General features: G+C 40.4%; 1 protein-coding gene across 1 annotated transcript; it reads left to right on the forward strand.

The window, feature by feature from the left end:
• LOC114656052 (mitogen-activated protein kinase 12-like) lies at nt 1-26,658 on the forward strand. Its single transcript, XM_028807451.2, has 12 exons — nt 1-421; nt 9,700-9,829; nt 9,955-10,013; nt 10,159-10,270; nt 10,357-10,386; nt 10,709-10,756; nt 10,879-10,993; nt 11,077-11,148; nt 11,930-12,009; nt 16,382-16,460; nt 25,180-25,353; nt 25,504-26,658. The coding sequence occupies exons 1-12, from the start codon at nt 306-308 to the stop codon at nt 25,569-25,571; spliced, it is 1,083 nt and encodes a 360-aa protein (XP_028663284.1). The 5' UTR covers nt 1-305; the 3' UTR covers nt 25,572-26,658.
• Nucleotides 26,659-27,036: the final 378 nt, after the last annotated feature.

Consider the following 27,036-nt stretch of genomic DNA (forward strand, 5'->3'; position numbering starts at 1 on the left):
GTTCCATTTACTTAGCTATGAGCACCAAACTGCGTTGAATCTCGTTATTTCCACGAGAGTGTTGGAGTTTAAAAGCAGAAGTCTCTCAAGAATGGAGCAATCCTCAACAGCCGCTTCGCAGACTCGGTCCCATCCAGTGCTCCTGGTCATAAACTGGCCAGCGCTGCCAGGTGCTCGAGGCGCGGGGCGGAGTGAGCGAGGGCAGGTTTCTCCCGAGAGGAGTCACGCTGGTTGCCGCCGCCTCCTCCTCTGCCGCGTCGTCTTCTCTCAGGTGGACTGGCGAGCAGCGGGCTGAGCGCAGTACCATGGCATCTCGGAGGTCTGGCTTCTACCGGCAGGAGATCAACAAGACTGTGTGGGAGGTTCCGGAGCGGTACTACGACCTCAAATCCGTAGGCTCCGGGGCATACGGAGCCGTATGGTAAGGGATAGTTCGCTGTGTTGGAGCGGAGAGTGCGCGTAGGAAAAAAGGGAGACGATGAAGGCAGACTTGAGCGATAGGGGCTGGGCTGAGACGCGGGCAAAGAGGCCTTGGGGAAGTCGGCTCGAAAAGCGGAGGACAGGCCTCGTGAAGCCTTGGGTGGAGGCACCACGAAGGCAACACCTGAGGAAGCTAAGGCGAAGTTGGGAGGTGATGAGAGGCCTCTTTGGCCAGAGGGTGCGGACACACGCAGTCTAGGGAATGGACACCGTTGGACGATTGACGGAGGGACGGCCTGCCTTGTTATATGCGTGAACAGATCGTCCGCCGTTTTCTTTTAAAATTTAATATTCCTGCGTTTACGGCGCGAGAAGCTACGAGTAACTCTGCACCCCTCCTACTCGCCGTTTTAAGATTTCTTGCGATTGAAAAATGTCTTTTGAAAAAAAAAAAAAGACTGTGTATAGATCCGCTTGAATAAAAGCTGTGGTGAAACAACGCTTAAAGTGAAGCGAACCTGATTGCAGTTCTGTTAATTTGCTGGCATTATCACCTTACGGGTGTCAAGCCCAGCAGTATCCACCTGCAGTCGAACAACAGGAGGACTCTGATTCGGGGGTTTGCGTTTCTGGAGTCCCATTTCGTAACCTTTGCGTGGAAACGGAGCGTCACTTTATGCTAATTGAGAGACGGAAAATTCCAAGTTATGTCCAGAGGCCGCCGCCAGTCGTTCAACGGGGTGGGAGGGGCAGCTTAAGTGCGGAATATGTGTGGAGACCCGGCCATTGTGAAGATTAGACTCCTCTACATTAAAAGATGTTTTTGTTTTTCTTCAGCAAATTACTTATACTTTTCCATAAAATAGACCAAGTGGTGATCAAACTAGTCCACAAATAGACCCCAGTCTTTTTTTCTCTCCATGCAAAAAAGGCAAGTGAAGGAGCAGTATTAGTGTGAATTTTTCCCATTTGGGTAATCTGTTCACTTATTCAGACAATTTTTGTATATGTTCATGTACTGGGCTTATTTAGTGGTCTCTGTGCTTCAGTAGTCTCAGTCTCATTTGACTGCAGGATTTCAATGCAGCCACTTTTTTAAGTAGTAGGGAAAGGAATGGAGTTTGTTTGATTTTTAAGATTACATAACCTAAATTTCTGTTTTTTTTCCTTGACTACCCAACCATTGACATTTATTGCCAAAATAACCAAAAAGATCAAAATTTTTGTATGTGTGTGTTGTTCTCAGAAAAAAGTTAATACTAGAAATGTCTGATGAGTTCCTTATTCCTCATCACTGCATTAAATGCATTGTACATCCAGATGAGCATTCATTTGGTTTTCAGCTCTCATGCATACAGAGCTCTCTCCCTTATGGCTAAAGACAAAATCAAACCTGCTTCACAGGAGCACAGTCCAGACTGTGTCTGACTTACTAAGATTATGTGAAAGAAGGCTACAACTTAATCGCTGTAAATGTTGCATAATGTGACCTAAGTAGTAGTAGTAGTAGTAGCAGTTATCTAATGCTGCTCTAGGCTAAATACTTATCTAGAGTGAAGGCCATTACAGCCTTTCAGGGGCTAAATTGGAGAGCAATGTTCTAGGTCAGGGGTCCTCAGTTATCATCCTGGAGGGCTGCGATGGGTGCACGCTTTCATAATTAATAGCAAGGCCTAGCAGATAATTACACTTTTTTAAATTCAATTATATGGCTTGTTAGTGCTTTCATTCTTTAAGCAAAATTATTTATCATGTTGTAGATTTTTCATTTTCTAAGAACACAAGGGGGCTCCGCCCCCCTGCTCGCTTCGCTCGCCTACCCCCGGCGTTTTGAACCCATGCCCGCTGGGCAGCCACGTGTGAGGATGACGCACGTTTAATACGGAGCGTTCGCCCGTGTCACTCTGGGGGCCCCCCACTGTTAATACGGAGCTCCATCCGTACTATTATGCGGTGCATTGTGGACTACTGCAGACTCCGTAGTGTTTCCCGTTTCAGTTTGTATCTCGGTCAGTCGAGCTTTTGTTTTTGAAGCGTATGAATTCCAGTCTTCATTATCTGTAACCTGCTGTCCATGTGTTTGGCCCCCTCGTTTAACCTGTCTATGACGTTTTACTTTGCTTTCTACTCTGTCTTTCATTTGTGATCTGGCTTTATTCTGCTTTCGTTTCAATGACACCTGGTCCGTGGTGAATATATTTTCCCTTTTTCGAGTAATAATTTTCATTTGTTTGCGATACTGTGATGTTTATCGTACTGTTAATAATGCATCACTGTAATGTGATTCACCTATGGTGTATAGTTTGGACGTGTGAGGATGACGTATGTTTGTTTAATACGGAGCGTTCGACCGTGTCACTCTGGGTCTCCCCACTGTCACTACGAAGCTCTTTCCGAACTATTATGTGGTGCATTGTGGAGCACTGCGGACTCTGTAGTGTTTCCTGTTTCACTTCGTATCTCGTTTAGTCGAGCTCTTTCTTTTTGGAGCAGTGCCTGCCAGTTTTGCTTCAGCAGTTTCAGACGCGTGTCTGTACCATCTCGGTTTTGATGAATGAACCTTTGTGGACTCCGTAGTGTGTCCCGTTTCACTCTGGGGCGGGGCGTTGACTCCTCTTGTTTTACTATGTCTCCTCCTGCGCCTTTACCACGCATTAGTGCCACTCACAATATGGCGGCGACGCCTGCGCCTTCCGTATTATGTCGGTTTTTACCATGCTGTGTAGGCGCCTTTGCCTTTTGTACTTTACCGCGTCTTCTGACGCACGATGTAGGCGCCTGCACCTTCCAGGTCCGCCTCCGCTGTGTGGTGTGGACGTTTAACTGTCGTTGTTTCTGCCTTTATATTCTGTATCTTGGTGTGCATGTGTTTCGTGGCTAGGTTTTTTTGAAGCTGTTGCATTCCAGTTTTCATCATCTGTAACCCGCTCTCCATGTGTTCGTCCCTGTTCTTTAATCCCTTTATAAAGTTTTACTTTGTTTTCTACTCTGTGTTTTATTTCTGACCTCAGTTTATCCTGCTTGCGGCATGTCAGATGGTTCGTAGTCTCTCTCGTTTTACTCTGGGGAGGGGGGCTTTGCTCTGTAACCTGCTCTCCATGTGTTTGTGCCTGTTCTTTAACATCTTTATGACGTTTTACTTTGTTTCCTACTCTGACGGTTCGTAGTCTCTCCCGTTTTGCTCTGGTGTGGGGGGTGGGGGGTTGTGTGGCACTTGCGCACTATGTCTTTTGCGTCCACAGGCAGGTCCCTGCGTCCATATCCAGTTTACCATTCTCGTTTAGTAATATGGATTATCCATACGTGCGGTCTCTTATTATTTATGTCAAAACATTTTATTAACACATACTTCATGATTGAAGTACACAGGTTTAAATGGAAGCTTGGCAGCTGGAGAGCTGGTGGTACTATTGTCATTTGCACCTCATTATAAACTGATAGCTGGTTAAGAAAGCCAGCAACTATTAAAACCTAAATGCAGTTGTTTAAAGTTGGCAGTTACATGTTCTGAATCGTAACAAGTGAGTTAATTAAAGTTTAGCCCCCCAAAAAACATATTGTTTTAGTAGTAAATTAAAGGGTTTTAATTAAGAAATGGGTTCAAGCAAAAACCTGCAGCCACTGCGGCTATCTAGGAGGTAGCTGAGTAGCCCTGCTAGGCCATGTAGTCTTGTCTTCGTTCTAAAAGGCTTCGCAACTTTAATTGTAACCAAATTTTCAGTTGGAGCCCTACTTTTTACCAAAGCCTCTGCTTCAATGGTCTCTTTCTGCCCTGTAAATGTAGAGGCTGGTCTAATTAACAGTGAACAATACTCCCATTATTATTGGATTGTTACTTTGTTGTCTAGCACTTGTTTTTATTAACTGTTGTATAATTTCACACAAACAATGGCTTTAGAAGGCATCTTCCAAACACATTGCTGTGTAGTTTAATATGAAAGTGTAAAAAAAAAAAAAAAAAAATTAAGGGATAATTTTAGCATTTTTATTGTATTGTTGTGAGAATGTTTATTTACAATTTTATTTTAGCTTCTTTGAACATTGTGTCTAATGGGGAATTTGAAGAAAAATGAAACAAAAGTTTTAACACTTAATAAAATGTGTCCAGTCCAAAGTGGAAAAAGTTTAAATTTCGAAAACTGTTTTCTGTGTTTCCTTGTTATGTTAATGGGGGGGGGGGGGGGGGGGGGGGGGGAACAATGCTGAAAATTATTTTGTTCCTTGCCACTTTTTTTCCTCAGGGGAGAAAATATGTTGTGTTCTGTATAGATAACAAGTGGAGTAAGTAAGGTTTTCAGGTTTTTAAAAAAAAAAAAAAGGGTTGCTGCTGAGCCAGTTGGATTGCTGTAGGGTAGAATGATGCATATAACCTAATAGTAAATCCCATTAATGCAACTATTCAGCACAACATTGCTTTTCTGCTAATATTGTACAGGTCCACCTTGCAGTGCACATCCAAGTCAATTAATGGTTACCAGTACTTTAGCTATAGATATGCCATTTACTGTAGCTATCCCACATTTATCCTCTATACATTTTTAAGACGCAGTTTAGATGGTATGCAAGATTTGTACTGCACTAAAATTCATGAAGATGCTACATTTTGTCCTCTTTGTGGGAAGGAAAGCACATGCTTACAGGGGCGTTTGAAATACCCCCAAGAAATGTACAGAATAGTAAATGGGGAAAAAATAACTAAAACTGGAGTTCAAATAAAGTCACAAACCAACCACTGATTAAGCGATTTGTTGTAGTGAAAACCAGCAGCCGTTACAGTTTTCCAAAGCCACATCCAAGGCTCTGTCTGTACTGGATAAGAAATTTACACGTATTGGCAGTGCAGGATATGATTTGTTGGTTTTGGGTAAAGTTTGTGGGGCTGGAGTAGTGGCACAGGTTCTACTACCTCCCAAATCCAGAGTTGTGGGATTGAATCGATATGACAGTCATGTTAAGTTTCGGAGGTTTTTATTTCTGGATGCTGTGGGTTTTCTCTAATATCCTAAAGATGTTAGGTTGATTGACTCTAAATTGTCCCACAGTGTTGGTGTTCCTACCTTGTGCTCAGAGCTGGCGAGGTAGCCTTTAACAACAACCATAAATTACAATAAGCAGGTTTGGAAATGAAGTCTTTTTCTCGTTTGCATAATTATTGTGTTTTCCAGTTGTCCTGTTTGTATATGTCCGTGGCAGTAGCTCTACAGAAGAATTATACTTTATTTTCTACAGTGGCTGTTCTGAAATGTTATGACTAAAGATTGGCTCAGCACACGTGCATTAATTACTACTTTGTTTGTACAGTAATACAACTAGGGTAATGTACATTGTAGTGACCTTTATACTAGATAGAAAGTATTGTTTCTTACAAGCCTCTTTACTGTTTTATGTTTGTTTCTAGTTTGTACAGGCTCCATTTTCTAAACACCTGGATTTTGGTAATGGGGGGTGTCCTTGGTCCAGTATTCCCTCTGCTTCAGACTGCATTTCAGATATCTTGTTCTGTGGCTGCAGTTGTTTAGCGGGTCTTAAAAATGAACCTTTCTTTTTAGTGCTTGTTTAGTGTGTTGGGGATCATTGATCAGATTCTCCCTGTCTTTGAAAGAAAAAGACAAAGCATCTGACTGACTCAGTTTCTCTTGCTTGTGCACTTCTGCTCTTACCAATAAGGTGTAATGTCTTTGCAGGACCAAGAGCTGCTCTGCTAAAGGAAATGCTATGCTCATCATCTGCCTGACTTTTTTTAGTTTGTGTTTCACGCCAAATACACTACAAAGAAAATGTCATCCTCTCAGCTTGTTAGATGTTTAGAGGGGGTTGTGGTTGGGGGTGGTTCAGAGTGCAGTGCAAGATGCAAGCTGTTGTGTGGTGCAGAACTATGGCTGAAATGAAAGCCTCGGGTGAGTTGTCAAATATAAAATGAATAATATCCGTTTGCACCATATAGGTGCTGTGTGGTTTCCAGTTATTTTCAGGAAAAGAAAATCGTATGCATGATTGGGTCATTTTTTTTTTTTAATGAACCCAGAAAAGAGGTTTTGTTTGCGAATGTTTATTTGAGAGAGTTGTTTGTGTTTAAAATGAGAACACAATTTGCAAAGTGCTTTCATATAATCCCATGCTGTTTAATTCTAAACATCTAAAAAAAAAAAATGAAGTTTTTTATTTCCTATAAACAGGTGGTTTAACGTGATATTGTGAATTGAGACCATGAGAGAATGTGCATCCATGTCTCACCCTCAACTTTTATGCCAGACAGGCTACCCTAGTCACTTCTGAGTTCATTTATTTATGTGATGAATTTGTTCAACACAACTTGCCCATCCCATTTTTAACCGCTCCATAACTAGAACAGTGGCCAGTTCAATGGGGGCTAAACTAGAATGTACTTCGTAGTTAACATTCCAGGACCTTAGCTGCTAGGACACACTATGTAGTTAAAGAAAGCTTATACCTGCACCTCCAGTGAGAAATCTCTGTATTAGTTTCTCTTTTTCTCCCCACCCTACCGTGCCTCTGGCTAACAAGCACCATCATGAATTATTTTTGAAATGTCTGGAACAAGTTTAGACAAGTGATGGAATGGGAGTCTTGCTGCTGCAACAGGGAATTCTGGCTGATCCCAGGCCTGCATTCAGTGAGCATATCTAATTTTTAAAAACATGGAGAACTGACTGGATGATTTGATAGAAATTTCTTTTGTAAACTAGCATTTTTTGTCTTCATGCATGTTTTTTTAAAATATGCATTTAGCCCAAAACAGCTCTCATAAGTGTTTACTTTACTTTGGAGTGAGAAGGTGAAATCTTAATTTGTAATATGACAAAGAATTGAGCACTATATTAAGTATGTATAGTAGAAATGTTGTTGGTTAAGGAGCAAACAGAATACCAGTAATAAGAATTTCATAATTTCAGCATACGATAAAGCCCATTTGCCTCATCTTGTGTGCACACCAAGCCTTTAAAAATGGAGCTATTTGCCAATTAAACTAAAAAAAAAAACTTCTTTTATATATATAGTAGCTCATTTACATACAGTGCATCCAGAAAGTATTCACAACGCAACACTTTTTCCACCTTTTGTTATGTTACAGCCTTATTCCAAAATGGATTAAATTCATTTTTTTTCCTCAGAATTCTGCACACAACACCCCATAATGACAACGTGAAAAAAGTTTACCTGAGGTTTTTGCAAATTTATTAAAAATAAAAAAAACTGAGAAATCACATGTATATAAGTATTCACAGCCTTTGCTCAATACTTTGTCGATGCACCTTTGGCAGCAATTACAGCCTCAAGTCTTGTTGAATATGATGCCACAAGCTTGGCACACCTATCCTTGGCCAGTTTCGCCCATTCCTCTTTGCAGCACCTCTCAAGCTCCACCAGGTTGGATGGGAAGCGTCGGTGCACAGCATTTTAAGATCTCTCCAGAGATGTTCAGTCGGATTCAAGTCTGGGCTCTGGCTGGGCCACTCAAGGACAGTCACAGAGTTGTCCTGAAGCCACTCCTTTGATATCTTGGCTGTGTGCTTAGGGTCGTTGTCCTGCTGAAAGATGAACCGTCACCCCAGTCTGAGGTCAAGAGCGCTTTGGAGCAGGTTTTCATCCAGGATGCCTCTGTACATTGCTGCAGTCATCTTTCCCTTTATCCTGACTAGTCTCCCAGTTCCTGTCGCTGAAAAACATCCCCACAGCATGATGCTGCCACCACCACGCTTCACTGTAGGGATGGTGCCAGGTTTCCTCCAAACGTGACGCCTGGCATTCACACCAAATAGTTCAATCTTTGTCTCATCAAACCAGAAAATTTTCTTTCTCATGGTCTGAGAGTCCTTCAGGTGCCTTTCGGCAAACTCCAGGTAGACTGCCATGTGCCTTTTACTAAGGAGTGGCTTCCGTCTGGCCACTCTACCATACAGGCCTGATTGGTGGATTGCTGCAGAGATAGTTGTCCGTCTGGAAGGTTCTTCTTTCTCCACAGAGGACCTCTGGAGCTCTGACAGAGTGACCATCGGGTTCTTGGTCACCTCCCCGACTAAGGCCCTTCTCCCCCAATCGCTCAGTTTAGATAGCCGGCCAGCTCTAGGAAGAGTCCTGGTGGTTTCAAACTTCTTCCACTTACAGATGATGGAGGCCACTGTGCTCATTGGGAGCTTCAAAGCAGCAGAAATTATTCTGTAACCTTCCCCAGATATGTGCCTCGAGACAATCGTGTCTCAGAGGTCTACAGACAATTCCTTTGACTTCATGCTTGGTTTGTGCTCTGACATGAACTGTCAGCTGTGGGACCTTATATAGACAGGTGTGTGCTTTTCCAAATCATGTCCAGTCAACTGAATTTACCACAGGTGGACTCCAATTAAGCTGTAGAAACATCTCAAGGATGATCAGGGGAAACAGGATGCACCTGAGCTCAATTTCGAGCTTCACGGCAAAGGCTTTGAATACTTCTGTACATGTGCTTTCTCAGTTTTTTTTATTTTTAATAAATTTGCAAAAACCAAGTAATCTTTTTTCACGTTGTCATTATGGGGTGTTGTGTGTAGAATTCTGAGGAAAAAAATGAATTTAATCCATTTTGGAATAAGGCTGTAACATAACAAAATGTGGAAAAAGTGATGCGCTGTGAATACTTTCCGGATGCACTGTATCTGCAAATAAAGTTTTGTCTGGGTTAAAACAATGTACAATGCACACAGTATAGTATTTGCTCTTGCATAATATTCAAGAGGCATCTATCTATGTATAGCCTAAAATCAGTGTAATTAAACAAGTTGGCAAACTTTCATTGATCAACCACAAACACCCCAAGGGCCAAATCTGTGTTTCCAACATCTACTTCATAGATGGATGCTACTTCAGTTTGCACCACTTAATTTTGCTACAAGACAAAATTGTGGACATGTCTTCAAAGGGCAGGAGGAGTTTAATGTGTCTAATTATCCAGTCTGCGGGGCTAAAATATAAGACAGCTTTTGGAAATAATGCTGCTGCTTCTACAGTAATGTGTTAATCTGAGAGTTTTTTCATACACTGGGCTTTCCTAATTCACACTATTCTTATTAGAAGTCATACGTAAGAAGTGGATTTCTTACTCCTTCTGCACTGTGTCTGATGCCCCATTTGTTTTTTAAATGTTTATTAGTAGATCATGTGTTTGAATTATTGAGATGTGTGACTCTTACTCGTACAATTTTTGTGTATGCCTTCCTTGCCTTTCCATATGGTCCCATTCTACTAACCCCTTTTGTGCTTTAACTTTTGACTGTTTTCCAGTTCTGCCATCGATAAGCGGACTGGGGCAAAAGTTGCTATAAAGAAGTTGTACCGTCCCTTCCAATCAGAGCTGTTTGCCAAGCGAGCCTACAGAGAGCTGCGTCTTCTCAAGCACATGCGACATGAGAATGTGAGCATGCCTTATTATTCTATGAGGGGATAAAATGGACATAACCTGAAATTCACCAGGCAGTGGCTGAGGTATATTCGTGATGAAGGAGACAGCTGTTCATCACCTTTTTGTTTTTTCCGCAGGTCATTGGTCTTCTAGATGTGTTCACTCCGGATGCCTCGTTGGACAAGTTCCAGGACTTGTGAGTCTGACTTCTTGAGAAACCTTGCAACTTGGATATTAGGCAATGAAGCACTAGGACAGCTCTTTCTTGCAGTGCTGTGTATGGCTTAAATCCTAGCTGACGCGCTTTTATTTTGCCCATCTGCTTATTGTCCTCCATACAGCTACCTTGTGATGCCATTCATGGGAACAGATTTAGGAAAGATTATGAAAATGGAACGCCTCACAGAAGACCGCATCCAGTTCCTTGTGTACCAAATTCTGAAGGGGCTCAAGGTGCGAGTACTTATAAAATTTATTTTTGAACTGGGATTGAGCTTCTCACTCATGATGATCTTCAATTTGTTACTCTCTCTCCCCAGTACATACATTCTTCAGGAATCATTCACAGGGTAAGATTACATTTACCATCTGATATGTCTTTGTGTGCAAAGCATGTCATTTTATATGTGGGATTGCATGTGCTTTGACTTCTACATTGTCTCTGTACATTCTTGCTGAGAGATAGTGACATCAAGCTGTGTGTTTCATTATGTTTTTTTAATGATGCAAGTAAACTATTCCTCCTTGTAAGACATTTGTCTTCATGCATGTTTTTTGACAGCCTGTGGTGGCTGCTGATTTTCTTTACAATGAGATTCAGTGTGTGTAATCAACTTGTAAGGGTTATTAAGAACAGCAATAATATTTAACAGTATTCATTATTTCTATTAGGACCTCAAACCTGGAAACCTGGCTGTCAATGAGGACTGTGAGCTCAAGGTGTGTTGGTGTTTTTTTTTTTTTCGTTTTTTTTCTTTTGTCATTGTGTTTATGGAAAAGTGAATGCATGTATGCATTTATACATGGCACCATTTCCTTTCCTATTTAATGGCTTTTTGCAGATCCTGGACTTTGGGTTGGCACGGCAGGCAGACAGCGAGATGACTGGGTATGTGGTGACTCGTTGGTACAGGGCCCCAGAGGTCATTCTGAACTGGATGCACTACACACAGACAGGTGAGCAGAAGGACAATTAAGGCTGATCAGTGCTTGGTAGAGTCTGGGACAGGTGTGATAAAAGATCAAAATTCTCCTTTCAGTGGACATTTGGTCAGTGGGATGCATTATGGCAGAGATGATCTCTGGAAGACCTCTTTTCAAGGGGAATGACCGTATCCTTTCATATAGACTGGAACAAGTGTGGGAACTAGTGGTGCATTGGCTTGAGTGTTTGCTCTGAAGTTGATATTCTGTAATAACTAGATCACATTCTAACTAGAATCTTTTTCTGGCAAATTAACATCTACATGGTTTTATAAATTTAACATCTGAGGCAGTGACTCCTGGGGAAAAAAAATATAATGTTCTGGCAAGGCACAAGGCAAGTGGAGAGCTTCCCTCTACATATAGTTTTCCTTAATGTCTGGTCATTTTCTCTATGAGGGTGAAATGCATTGAGTTCTGTGAAAGGTGTTTTGCAAGACAAATCGATTGGTGGACTACGTTTTCTTCTTAAGTAGGCAGCTACTGATTCTGATAAAGATAGTGGCAATAAAAAGTTTGGTTAAAGAGTACAGGATAAGAATTTTGCTTCTGAATCTTGAAATGTAAAAAATCTAATTTTGCATGTGAGTCAGTCAAAGAAAATTTTTTTTTTTTGGTGATAGCAATATTTGAATAGTACAGCCAGTCGTTCAAAGCAGGATACTAGTAGCCACCTCATTTCGAGCCCATCACTAAGTCACTAGACTTAGTAGGCATTGAAAAACATTTTTCCAAGATAATGAGTTGTGTGGCATGTGATGCATAAAGTTCTAAAATAATGTGGGACAGAACAACAATGATTGTTCCCTCTTGGAAATTAAGGAACACTGACATTGGCAAAACCACTGGGTAACATAGTTGGTCTCGGGTTTGTTCTGTGTTATTTATGACCTTTCATACCAAATGCAGATCTAGACCAGCTGACTGAAATAATGAAAATTACTGGTACACCAACTCAGGACTTTATCCACAAGCTGCAAAGCCAGGATGTAAGTATCACTCCTTTATTTTCTGACCAAGCTCAGCTTTAAGTGAAGGACTGTTTTGGCAAAACACATGAACAAAAATATCTGAAATCGACACTTAATTTTGGCTCCTTAAAAACCTTATAATTGAAGCAAGTAAACATGGGACATTTCTTTTGTCTGTGCTTCCTGCTCTGCTTTACTAGGTACGGAAAGGGTTTACAGTGCTAGTTAGGAGAGCTTAAGTCGTCGTCTTCTTCTTTCGGCTGCTCCCGTTAGGGGTTGCCACAGCGGATCATCTTCTTCCATATCTTTCTGTCCTCTGCATCTTGTTCTGTTACACCCATCACCTGCATGTCCTCTCTCGCCACATCCATAAAGCCACCTCCAGCTCTGTCTCCTGCTTTCTGGTCTGTGCCATTATCTCCAACCCATATAACATAGCTGGTCTCACTACCGTCCTGTAGACCTTCCCTTTCCCTCTTGCTGATATCCGTCTGTCACAAATCGCTCTTGACATTCTTCTCCACCCATTCCACCCTGCCTGCACTCTCTTTTTCACCTCTTTTTCACAATCTCCATTACTCTGTACTGTTGATCCCAAGTATTTAAACTCATCCACCTTCACCAGCTCTACTCCTTGCATCCTCACCATTCCACTGACCTCCCTCTCATTTACACACATGCATTCTGTCTTGTTCCTACTGACCTTCATTCCTCTCCTCTCTAGAGCATATCTCCACCTCTCCAGGGTCTCCTCAACCTGCTCCCTACTATCACTGAAGATCACAATGTCATCGGCAAACATCATAGTCCACGGGGACTCCTGTCTAATCTCGCCTGTCAACCTGTCCATCACCATTGCAAATAAGAAAGGGCTCAGAGCCGATCCCTGATGTAATCCCACCCTGAATGCATCCGTCAGTCCTACCACAGACTTCACCACAGTCCCACTTCCCTCGTACATATCCTGTACAACTCTTACATACTTCTCTGCCACTCCCAACTTCCTCATACAATACCACAACTCCTCTTGAGGCACCCTGTCATATGCTTTCTACAGGTCCACAAAGAAGCAATGCAACTCCTTCACTTCTCCATCAACACCCTCATAACAAACATTGCATCTGTGGTGTTCTTTCTTGGCATGAAACCATACTGCTGCTCACTAATCATCACCTCACTTCTTAACCTAGCTTCCACTACTCTTTCCCATAACTTCATGCTGTGGCTAATCACTTTTATCCCCTGTAGTTACTATAGTCCTGCACATCTCCCTTATTCTTAAATATCGGCACCAGTACACTCTTCTACACTCCTCAGGCATCCTCTCACTTTCCAAGATTCCATTAAACAAACTGGTTAAAAACTCCACTTCCATCTCTCATAAACACTTCCATGCTTCCACAGGTATGTCATCTGTACCAACGGCTTTTCCATTCTTCATCCTCTTCATACCTGTCCTTACTTCCTCCTAATCTGTTGCACTTCCTGATTCACGATCTCCACATCATCCAACCTATTCTCTCTCTCTCTCTCTTCATTCATAAGCCTCTCAAAGTACTCTTTCCATCTGCTCAACATACTCTCCTTTCTTGTGAGATTGTTTCCATCTTTATCCTTAATTACCGTAACCTGCTGTACATCTTTCCCGGCTCGGTCCCTCTGTCTAGCCATCTAGACAGCAATCTAGTCTAGCAATCGGTACAGGTCCTTTTCTCCCTCCTTAGTGTGCAACCTCTCATACAACTCATCATACGCTTTTTCTTTAGCTTTCTTCACCTTGTACTCTTGTCTACTTTTTGCATCTCTCCGACTATCCCACTTCTTCTTTGCCATCCTCTTCCTCTATATACTCTCCTGTACTTCCCCATTCCACCACCAGGTTTCCTTTTCCTCCTTCCTCTGTCCAGATGTCACACCAAGCACCCTTCTTGCTGTCACCCTTACTACATCTGCTGTAGTTTCCCAACTGTCTGGTAATTCTTCACTACCACTCCGTGCCTGTCTCACCTTCTCCCTAAACTCAGCCTTGAGGTCTTCCTTTTTCAACTTCCACCATTTGATCCTTGCCTCTGCCCTCACTCTCTTCCACTTCTTGATCTCTAATGTCATCCTACAGACCACCATCCTATGCTGCTTAACTACACTTTCCTCTGCCACTGCTTTGCAGTCTTCAGTCTCCTTCAGATTAATCCAGCTGTGTGCATCTTCCTCCATTCTTGTACGTCACCCTATGTTCCTCCCTCTACTTAAAATACGTATTCACCACAGCCATGTCCATCCTTTTGGCAAAATCCACTATCCTCTGACCTTCTTCATTCCTCTCCTTAACACCATACCTACCCATCACCTCCTCATCTCCTCTGTTCCATTCGCCAACATGTCCATTGAAATCCACTCCAATCACCACTTTCTGTCCCTTGAGTACACTGTTCATCACTTCATCCAACTCTTTTCAAAAATCTTCTTTCTCATCCATTGCACACCCAACTTGCGGGGCAGATGCACTAACAACATTCATCATCATCATACCTCCAATTTCCAACTTCATAATTATTACTCTGCCTGACACTCTTTTCACCTCTAGAACACTCTTGACATACTGTTCCTTCAGAATAACCCCCTACTCCATTTCTCCTCCTATCCACACCATGATAGAACAATTTGAATCCACCTCCGATCCACCTGGCCTTTCTCCCCTTCCATTTAGTCTCTTGCACGCACAATATATCAACCTTCCTTCTCTCCATCATATCTGCTAACTTTCTCCCTTTACCAGTCATACTGCCAACATTCAAAGTTCCTACCCTCCGTTCCACTCTTTACATTCCTCTTCTTCTCCTTCTTCTTCTCCAGCTACACTGTAGCCCAATTTCCACCAGCACCCTGTTGACTAACAGTACTGGTGGCGGTCGTTGTTAAACCCGGGGCTCGACCGATCCGGTGTGGAAATTTGTATTGTTGTCTGCATATTGATTTGGCAAAATTTTATACCGGATGCCCTTCCTGACGTAACCCTCCCCATTTATCTGGGCTTGGGACCGGCACGGAGAAACACACTGGTTTGTGTATCCCCCGTGGCTGGGTTTGTTAGGAGAGCTTAAGTAACAAGTACCAATTCCTGATAACGGGTTACTTGATCTAAATATTTATAAAATTAGAACAGAGAATATCTAAAAAATTTTTTATATAAATAATAAAAAGGAAAAACAATGTGAACATTCATTTTAAACTTAGTTTTGGAAGAATGCTATTCTGTCTAACCATCTTTGAGGATGAAAATGGTTTTGAATGTGTTCTTGATGCATATCTTTATAATCTTAAAGGAGGAATTAAAAAAAAAAAAAAAAAAAAAATGGTTCTACAGTCATAGGTACTGTACTGCCTGATATGAGTAACAAAGAATCTTTTGCCTGTGGTATTTCCATTTCGTCTCATCTACTAACCTTTCGCTTTCAATTTGTTGACTTTAAAGGCATGCTATGACAATAGTGGTCTGGCACGATAGCCCAATCTGTTACCATTAAGAACATCTTTTACAAAGTAGCATTTTGATCTGAAGATTTTTTTTCTCTAAATTGTAACAAATATTATTAAAGAGACAATATCAGTATTTTTGAAGGTTGGACGTTCATTAAAAGTACACTATGAAAATTTTGTGTTATTGACTGGTACTGTTTTGACTCTTTTATGCGTTGGCTGTGTTGGTGCTGGCTGCTCACATTATGCATTGTTACACAGATACTCATTGATCACTGGGGAAACTATACCCATTCTTTAGTTTGCTATATTCCAGTTGTTCGTCTCTGTTTCATTTTGCCCTATTCTCAAAATGTGCTTTTTTTAGCATAATGGTTTTTAGAAGTTGTAGCCTATCTTGGCAACATTAGAGCTGTGGTCCTGGGTTCCAGTTTTACTTTCAATCATTTGAACAAACATGAAAATGTATTTTGTGGTGAACAATATTACTTTTTTGTTGCTATTAAAATTGATGTAGTTTATGTTACATTTACTTCGTTGTACTTGGAGCAGTGCATTTTTAACCTTAACAAATTTTGCATGCTGTACAGTTCTTAGTGTTACTTGGATCTTTCTTAAGATCTTTCTTAGATAGATGATAAATATCTAATTTTTGGTTGATGTCCACAGAGAGAGTATGTTTAAAAAATAAATAAAAATTTTAAAGTAAGCACTTTTAACTTTTGGGCATTTTTCCTATTTTGCATGATTATATCAAACATGGATGTTGTCATTTTTTGTTTATTCTTGTTTCCCTGCTTGTGAGGCATCATAGTTGCATTGGAACAGTATCATTTTTTTAGCTGATAATTCATAAAAATGTCCGTTTTACCTTCTTGGCAAGCGTGCTGTAATATTTTTGATTCTGTTTCAGGCCAAGAACTACATCAAGAGTTTACCCAGAGTGCAGAAGAAAGACTTGCAGGCTTTATTTGCCAAAGCCAATCCTCAAGGTGAGCTTTGTTAGTCAACAATTGAAGAGCTTCTTCTTTCGGATACAACTGCTTTTAAAGTACAGGGCTAGTCAACTGTAAAAATCAGCCAATTGATTTTGTTACTGGTGATCGTGGTTGTTTTTAATAGCAAACCACAATGATATTAGGAATTCTGACACTCATGCAATTTTTGGAGTTCCCCCAGCTCTTGACTGGGTGTTCTCTCAAATACCTGAAGCTTACATGATATTGTGATTTATAGTTTATTCATCCGTTTCACCACTATTTATCATAGATATTGACATTTAATGTGGATTAAAAATTTCTGCCAAAAAAATAAATGCAAAAGTGTCTTTTCTGCCAAAGTTGAAAATATTGTTAATTTAAAAATATTTTAAATGTGAACAAAAATGGCACTGCAATGCATCTATATTCTAAAAAAAGCATGTCATACTGTATGTCTAGAGCCTTTGGTGTTCTGTCTGTTTCCCAGGCTATCTGGGTAGAGCTGTCCTTTGGTGCTCTTTAGATTCAGACCTCTGGGCCTAACACCCGGTGATATGGCTTTAAGCGATTTGGTTCCTCTATCGTAGGCTTTAAGCCCCCTGTATCTCATAGCTGCCTAACCCTTCAATGAAACCCTCCGGGTAATAGCCTTAACCCGTGAGACCAGAAAAATACAAGACTCTAGACCAGGGGTAGTCAATTATGATTTAAGGAGGTCCAAATAGAGAAAATTTCCTCATGTAAAGGTCTGCAGCACCATCACGTTTAAGTTGCATTATAATTTAGTTTATGTATTAGTTTATATATATATATATATATATATATATATATATATATACATACAGTCATGGCCGAAATTATTGGCACCCCTGGAATTTTCCTTGAAAATGCACCATTTCTCCCAGAAAATTGTTGCAATTTCAAATGTTTTGGTATACACGTTTATTTCCTTTTATGTGCATTGGAACAACACAAAAAAACAGAGAAAAAAGCCAAATCTGACATAATTTCACACAAAACTCAAAAACCGGGCTGGACAAAATTATTGGCACCCTGTACTTAATATTTGGTTGCACGCCCTTTGGAAAAAATAACTGAAATCAAGCGCTTCCTATAACCATCAACAAGCTTGTTACACCTCTCAACTGGAATTTCCGACCACTCTTCTTTTGCAAACTGCTCAAGGTTTCTCAGATTTGAAGGGTGCCTTCTCCCAACAGCAATTTTGAGATCTCTCCATAAGTGTTCAATCGGATTTAGATCCGGACTCATTGCTGGCCACTTCAGAACTTTCCAGCGCTTTGTCTTCAACCATTTCTGAGTGCTTTTAGAGGTATGTTTGGAGTCATTGTCCTGCTGGAACACCCATGGCCTCTGACGCAGACCCAGCTTTCTGACACTGGGCCCTACATTGCACCCCAATATCTTTTGGTAGTCTTCAGATTTCATAATGCCTTGCACACAGTCAAGGCATCCAGTGCCAGAGGCAGCAAACCATCCCCAAAACATCTTAGAACCTCCACCATGTTTGACTGTAGGTATGGTGTTCTTTTCTTCGTAGGCCTCATTCCGTTTTCTGTAAACCGTAGAATGATGAGCTTTACCAAAAAGGTCTACCTTGGTCTCATCTGTCCACAAGACATTCGCCCAGAAGGATTTCGGCTTCCTCAAGTACATTTTGGCAAACTCCAGTCTGGCTTTTTTATGTTTCTGTGTCAGCAGTGGGGTCCTCCTGGCTCTCCTGCCATAGCGTTTCATTTCGTTCAGATGTCGACGGATAGTTCGAGCTGACACTGTTGCACCCTGAGTCTGCAGAACAGCTTGAATATGTTTTGAAGTTGATTGGGGTTGTTTATCCACCATTCGGACTATCCTTCGTTGCAGTCTTTAATCAATTTTTCTCTTCCGTCCATGTCCAGGGAGATTAGCTACAGTGCCATGTGTTGTGAACTTCTTGATTATGTTGCGCACAGTGGACAAAGGAACATGAAGATCTCTGGAGATGGACTTGTAGCCTTGAGATTGTTGATATTTTTCCACAATTTTTGTTCTCAAGTCCTCTGACAATTCTCTGCTCCTCTTTCTGTTCTCCATGCTTAGTGTGGCACACTCAGACACACAACAGAAAGGTTGAGTCAACTTTTCTCCATTTTAACTGGCTTCAGGTGTGAGTGCTATATTGCCATCACCTGTTTCTTGCCACAGGCGAGTTCAAACGAGCATCATATGCTTGAAATAAAACAATTTACCCACAATTTTGAAAGGGTGCCAATAATTTTGTCCGGCCCATTTTTGGAGTTCTGTGTGAGATGATGTCAGATTTGGCTTTTTTTCTGTTTTTTGTGTTGTTCCAATGCACATAAAGGAAATAAACATGTATATACAAAAACATGTATATACATGACTGTAATACATAATAAATATATATAAATAGAAGTAGCATTGCCATTGTATCAACATCTGCACTGTGTGAAGTCAATGACTGAAATCAAACAAATAAAACTATAATTCAATGCCATTTCAACAATATTTATTTTCAGTGCAACTCTGGAAGACTACATACAATAATAAATAAAATTAAAAATCTCTGTTATAATAAAAAAAATCCTGGGACGAGACGTGACTTTTTCAGAAAGGTACTTTCATGTCCTGCAAGATGAGACTTTGTGCCAAGAGATTTAACCACGCCCAGGGCTGGAAATAAAAGACAAAGCATAGATGACAAAGTAGAACATTGTAAAGAATTCAAAAAACGTTGGTGTGATACACATGCAGAGCAGTATAGAGATAATAAAAGTACTAAAATTCAAAAGTCTCAAAAAAATGATAGTAAAGATCGCATTAGCGCAAACAAATGGAAATTATTACTCGATGAAATAACGGAACAGTGAAAAGAGATTGAATATATTGGTTGGCTTTAAACTTTAAGTCGGAGACTTGTAGATCATCTGATTCGTGTTGCCATCAGGGAGAAGTAGTGTTTCTTCCCAATGAAGAGACGTATCCACGAGAATTAAGATTTGTTGTATGTGGATTTCACTTTCACCAACGCGAGCGGCAGAGACATGGAGTGGCTGGCACATAGCGCAGGCTGGGGGGGAGGTTGCTGAGCGAAGCCCCCTAGTAAGAAAAAATAACAAAAGTAAAAGCAAGGTAAATTTTACATTCAACTGAAAATTAAAACATTATTATGAAAGTACTTAATATTTATAACATTTCAACAAAAAAAAAGACTTGGCCTCATAAAAAAATAAAATGAGTTTTTAATATGTGCACAACTGAACGGGCTTAACCAGTTTCACAGTAAATCTGAACATCTTTAAATAACTGAATGTATCTTCCTTTCTCTTTTCCCCCATATCACACTGCCTAGTTTCTCTAGTTCAGTGAGAGAAGTGAGCTCTTGTTTAGTCTGCCAGGATTTAAAATCTGGGCTGGAATGGTGTCCGTGCTATCCTCATGCATGTGGGAAGATTGTCATTACTGAATGGTTGTTTGTAACAACCCAAAATCCACGCAACTCTGAGGGAAGACTTGTTAGCTAGCTGTTGGCCAGTAAATGAATATGTTAAAATCCTCGTTGACCAATCTTAGTCGGCTTTAAGATCGCTTATTTTCTGTAGCCTAACTGGCGAATTTAGTGGGGAAACTTCTCAAATGTAACTTTGTACTTAGTTTCATAGTGGCATTTTACATTCCCACTTTTAACCACTGCCACCATCTCAGAGTAGATGAGACACAGTGGTTTTGAGCTTACTACGGGAAGTATGAACATAAACGCCTCGGTCTATTCCGAATTAAAAGCCCAGTTTTTGGTGTCAACCTTCCGCCGTTTAGCAAAAGCCATGGCACATTGACTCACAATTTCGCCACTTTTCTTTCTCTCTTGTCTTCTCACTCCTTTATATTTTTCTCTCCCTGATGCTGCCACAAGAGTACCAGCTGTTTTCACGTGGAATGCAGGTTTTCCACACCTCTATTCAGTGAAGGCCCGCCCGGCTCTGCCTGTGATTGGCTGACATTCCTGCCTTCACCTTGACCAATCTCAGTCTTCATGCTTAAACCCAACCAACTCGAACCCACTAAGGCAACAAGCACTGGCCAATAGGAGACACGTAGGAGGTCTCTTTCACTGAGTACCGGTGTAGAAACACTGTCAGAAAAGAGTCGCCGGTAAAAATATCTCTGGCAAAACTAAATAAAATTCAGTAATATGTCTGTAGACCTGGACTGTGGTCCGCCTATTAGTGACCTGTGCTCTAGACTAAATATTAAAAGATTTAATATTATTTATTAAAGGAGTACTCTACCTGAAATGAGATTTTTTTTTGATTAACCCATGTAGTTTGTAATGGTTTAAGAGAACAATTTTTTTAATCTCATCCTTTTGTGGAATAAGTACATAACAAGGACTCTAAAAGAATGGGACACAATAGTGACCAACGCTGGACAACCGCAAACAATATGAAAAAGTCTGAAATCTTTGACCAGTGAACTCTGTGTTGGGTTGGGATTGAGACTGATCATTTCAAAAGCACAGTGTTATGGGTTGGTACCTCTCCTCCTTATATTGCATACTGAGTTTTCTGGAAGTAAGTATTAATAATAATTAGCAAAAAGTGAATGCATTGTGTACATTTTTGAATATATAGATGGATGAAAGGACACCTGCATTTTGTGACATAAGTTTGGTCTGCGTTTTTGTTTCAGCATGGAATTTTGTTTCTATTTACTGTTGTCCAGCATTGGTTCTAATAGAATCTTTGTTAGGCACTTTCTCCACAAAAGCATCAGATTCATTTTTTTTTTTTTTTTTTTTTTGGTCACCACTATGTACTACATGGGTTATGTAATATAAAAACTACATGGGTTATGTAATATAAAAACTACATGGGTTATGTAATATAAAATAATGTTTGGGTGGAGTGTTCCTTTAAAGTACAAAAGGAAATACAGACAACAATAAAATATTAAATGAATATAATGCCTAATATAGTGTTTAACTTGTTACCTCCTTTTACTATTAGCTTTTATAATGCAGTTAAATAAAGGAAAAACGGTAATAGTCTTAATTATTCAGTTGCGATGATACACCTTCGGACCTTCCACTCTGTCTTCAAGATGTCTACTATTTAAATCTTGTTGCATTTATATTTAATAGGTTCTAACAGTTGGTAGGGACTCCCAGTTGTTTGTATGTTAAATTCCACCCCTTAATGCCTTTTGTCCTAGAACACACATTCCATTCTGGGGTGGTGTAATACTTCTCTTTCTCTTTTAATAACCTATGACGTATATTTTTAAATTGAGATACACATTTAGTTGCATGATAAAATTAGCCATAAGCAAATATTCATTTTCTTATATGTATGAAACGTTCCAGGCATACTATTATCTTTGGTACAGAAGTTCATTTTTAACTGCAGCACACAAAAAATGGAACTTTGTTACTGTGTTTTTAAAATTCTTTTTCCCCATGCACAGCCTATTACTTAACTGTAAAACTCAATGAATTAAAAATGATGGTCTTGATTGTAAATTTTGTTTGCTTTAATATCTGATTACTTCAAATCCATTTCTTAAGCTGAGCTTTCACTAGTGAGCCAGGGTGGTCTAAATTCATGACAGAGAGCAGTTATTTATTTTATTTCATTTGGACAGTAGAGAATACGTTGAGCAGTCTGAACTTTAATAAGTACTTAGAAGAATATCCACAAGTTGCACTCGAGCAGCACCAAATGACCTTAAGGTTCCCAGCTATCACAGGAATACATAGTTAAACACTGTATGATGGGAATTTTACATAAAGAAAACTAGAAAGAGAGGTTCCAGCGAGTTAAAAACCATCATTTTATGTTTTTTTCATTTTGTGATTATTTATTTATTTTTTTAAGTCATGATTTTGATTTGAGAAAAAAAAAAAAAACAATACATAGTAGTACACCAAGTGTGTTTTTTTTATATATATATATATATAATATAAATACAACAACCCTTAATCACTTACACAACACAACAGCAACTCAGCCACTAGAAATGTGTAAAATAGCTAGCTGGCTGATCGCATTGCCTCATTCCATGAATGCTGTTATACAGAACAACCCTGAATTATTTACTTACACCAATCAGCCACAAGATTAAAACCACTGACAGGTGAAGTGAATAACATTAATTCTCCCAGTACAATGGCTCATGTCAAGGGCTGTATTATGCAGATAGTGATCAGTCTGTTTTTGAAAATGATTTGTTGGAAGCAGGAAAAATGAGCAAATGTTAAGGATCCATGTGTCTTTGACAAGGGCCAGATTGTGAAGGCTAGTTGACTGGGTCAAAGTATCTTCAGAGTGGCAGATCTCGTCAAGTGTTCCCAGTATGCAATGGTCAGTACCTACTAAGTGGTCCAAAGAAGGAAAATCTGTGAATCGATGACGAGGTCATTGGCGCCCAAGGCTCATTGATGTTCATGGGGAGCAACGGCTTGCACTTCTGGTCCGATTCCACAGAAGATCTTCTTATGGCCAGCATTAAGTTATTCTGCTACAGAAGTGACAGAACATGAAGTGCATCTCAGCTTGCTGTGTATGAGGCTGTGTAGCCACAAACAGGTCAAAGTGCCCATGTGGACCTCTCAACTGCTGAAAGTGCCTAAAATGGCCATGTGACTGTCTGAACTGCACCATGGAGCAATGGAAGAAGGTGGCCAAGTCTGAGTCATGTTTTCTTTTAGATCATGGGAACGGCCATGTGATCGAGTCATTTACCTGGGGGAAGAGATGGCAGCAGGATGCACTATGGGAAGAAGGCAAGCCAGCAGAGGCAATGTGATGCTGTGGGCAATTCTCTGCTGGGATCTTACTATTCATGTGGATGTTACTTTGACATGTACCAGCTATCTTAAGATTGTAGCAGGCCATGTATACTCATCTTTTCATGAAATGGTATTGCCTGAAGGGATTGGCCTCTTTCATCAGGATAATACACACTGCTACCCTGTAAAAATTGTTCTGGAATGGTTTAATTAACATGGCAAAGTGTTTAAGGTGTAGAATTCATCCACAGATTCCCAAAATCTCAGAATTTGGGCATCCGTGGGATATGCTGGAAAAAACAAGCCCAATCCATGGAGGTCCCAATGTTACTAATATGTTGGTGCCAGATACCAGAGGACACCTTCAGAGGTCTTGTGGAGTTCATACCTTGATGGGTCAGAGCTTGTTTTGGTGGCACAAGGGGGACCTACACAATATTAGGCAGGTGGGTTTAATGTTGTGGCTGATTGGTATATTTGGTGGAGTGGTTTGATAGCACATGGTATTCTATCATTTACTTTTACTGTGGCTCAGCATATTGCTAACAGTAGCATTCTGAATCTTCCAAGTAAAAAAATAGTTTGTTTTTAAAACAAAAAATCCTCTTGTTTTTACTCTTTCAAAAATATGTAAAGGTATGAAATCAGTCACTGCAGCAGGTTCATGTGGTTGTAGCATGCTTTAGATACAGTATGTCTGATGGCTGTTCTAAATGAGATCACCTCATTTTTTTAGTTTGGCAGTGCTGTACAGCCATGATTAGGAAGCATCTGCCCACAGAATTTTATAGAGACACTACACAGGCACATTTATTTTTTTGAGGTTAAATTTATACCTATTTAAAGTCTTAAAAACGTCAAGTACTGTATTGGGATTCAGTTTTGTTTTTTTTAAAAATGGTTAAATACTATATTGTTTTATGATGTGAGATCCCTGGTGATTCCTATCCCTAATTAACACTGTACATGGATATTAAAGCAGTCTCCTATGAAGATAATGTTTTTGCAAAAATGGGAAAGGGGTGAGTACTTCTCTTCAAGTCAGTCAGTTGTTTTCTAACCCGTTTAGTAGCAGGCGTCAGCTGCAGTGTCTCCCAGCTAGCAAAGGGCATAAGGCTGGAACAAACCCTGGACAGGGTGGCAGTCCATCGCAGGGAGAACACATACACGCAAGCCCACAACCCAACCACACACAGGCCAATTTAGGATCGCCAGTTCATCTAACCTGCATGTCTTTGGACAGTGGGAGGAAACCAAAGCACCCAGAGGAAACCCACTCAGACATGGGGAAAACCTGCAAACTTCAAGCAGGAAGGACCCAGGACGCAAACCCTTGTCTCCTTCCTGAGAGGCAGCAGTGCTACTGCACCGCTGTGCCGTCCCTCATCACCAAGTGTTATTTATATGTAGGTTGACCTACTTTTTGATACTTCAGTATTTTGCTCATTTGTATACTTTTTTTTTTGTTTTTTTGTTATATAGATATATATATTCAGTCAGTACAAAGTGCAGTACTCCATATACTTTGTGTTTAAGCAGGCAGATATTTGATGAAAACTGAAGTGCAGAAATAAGTAAAACTAGCTGCCCTAGGTGCAAAGCCTCACCCATCTTCATACAGGTATTGCTAAATCAAAACTGCAGTAGGTTTTACAAAGCTTAAAAAAAAAAAAAAAAATCGGTAAACAAAACAGATGTGTGTCATTGTCGAGCTGTTTAACCCAAACAGCTGGACATAGTTTTATCTGAATTTGTAACAAGTCAATGAGGAATTGACGGCCAGATGAATGTGTTATTTGTGGTGGATGACCATCAGCTGGATGAACATCTCCTCCGTTAGTGATTCTCCAGGCTTTTCAGATGATGTTGGAGGCAGGTTTTCACTTTAACTTCTGCTTAATTTTATATTTCTTTTGAGATTAGCTGTCAACCTGATGGAGAAAATGCTAGTCTTGGATGCTGATCGGCGAATTACTGCAGCAGAAGCCTTGGCCCATCCTTACTTTGAGCAATACCGGGAGCCAGACGAGGAAACTGAGGGGGAGCCATATGATCACTCTTTTGACAACAGGGACCTTTCTGTGGAACAGTGGAAACGTAAGCAACAGATTAAAAGTTTAGATCTTTTTTCCTCCCCACAGAAGTGTATTCAAAATCTGCTTGCTAAGCATGTCATTGGCCTTCATTGTTGAATTCTGTAATTGTCATTCTTCACTCATGCCTACTATCTGTCCATCTCTCCACCAGGTCATACATTCACAGAGATCCTGTCCTTTAAGCCGATGGTAGTTGAATCTCGGGAAACATCCCTTTGAGACACTGCACCTATACAGTGACAATGGACCACACCTCTCTGTACCTCTTCTCCTTATCCCATGGTGTTGGCCTTTGTGTAAGCCAAAGTTCTGTTGCATACTGTGCCAAAGTCAGTGTGCTAGGAGCATTACTTGTTTTGGGATCCTTATTACCTACAGACCAAACACTGTGATGGGCCTGCATTTAGTCTCTCTGCTGTGTTGGAGACCACCACCGTCCATGCATTCATCTTGTGTGTGCTGGCAGCTGCATGGCAGGCTGAGTGCTGTTGCATCAGCCCAACTTAAAACCTACCACTGTAAATATTGTTAGTGGACTTTGAGCCATGAACAAGCCATTGTGACTCAACTGAAGTGATCTGGCAAGGGTAGTTGATACATTTTTCAATGAAGTGCAAGTCACATAATTCAGCCAATATTTCTTGGGACTTGTATGATATCCGCAGGTCTATTGGCTGTTTACTGCAAATACACATTGAACTCCATGAGGCACACGAGTCTTCTCTCAGCCACTAAGTCACCCCAGCTGCTACCTTTTTATTTGTAGTTTTTCTCTGTTCTGTGTCAAGTTCTCTTTGGGTCTACATTTAATGTGCACTCTGCTCATCCTTAGTACCACACTGCCATTATTAAGTACTTGCTTTGTTCTCTACTGTGTTATATAGTCTTTTTTTTCTTTAACATCAGTATGCACTAGCGTCTTTCATTTTATTCCAAACCCTGCACAGATTGTTTGTTTTCATATTGTCAACTTCTCCTTTCTCCTGGATTTTATTTTTTGTAGCTCTCCTACTCTGTAATTTTGTTTCCTTATTTAGCATCAACTCTGCTGCAACCTCTGCAGCATGTCTGTCCCATGTGCCTGTACCTTGGTGGTGTCGCACGCACTGGCATGACAGTTCTGTATTTGATAGAGCTCATAACCTGTGTGAGGCAGATTTACACCCACACCTGTAAATAAACACTACTTCCTCAGGACCAATTCTTTTTTTTTCTTTTTCTTTTTTTTTTATACTGCTACACATTCCTATGCAATCCCTGGAAACTGTGCGGTATGGTTTTATATTAATAAACATCTCTTTTGTAATGAGGCTTCCATGTCCTTTTTTATAAATAGGAAATGTTACAAATCTAGAGACACTTGGCCCTTAGTAAGGCCTTAAGTACTGAATCTGTGGATGGAAGGGTGATGTCCTCTGAAGAGCTGGGGGCCGTTCATTGGTTCTTTATGTTCATACATTTAAGAGCTGTTTCTATTTTTCCTGACCAACCTGTTTTTGCAGGAGTTAAAGGAGAGCAATCTGAAAAGAAATGGCTTTCAAAATTGTCTCATTTTAACTATTTGTAAAGATATGAAATATAGCTGAAGAATGGGTGCTTTTTAAAATATACATAATTCACAATCAATGAGTAATGTTTTATCATGTGTCTGCACAAATCTACAGAGATGAAAACATCACCTTTT

This window comes from Erpetoichthys calabaricus, chromosome 1 (genome assembly GCF_900747795.2).
Source record: "Erpetoichthys calabaricus chromosome 1, fErpCal1.3, whole genome shotgun sequence".
In the NCBI taxonomy this organism is placed as follows: Eukaryota; Metazoa; Chordata; class Cladistia; order Polypteriformes; family Polypteridae; genus Erpetoichthys; species Erpetoichthys calabaricus.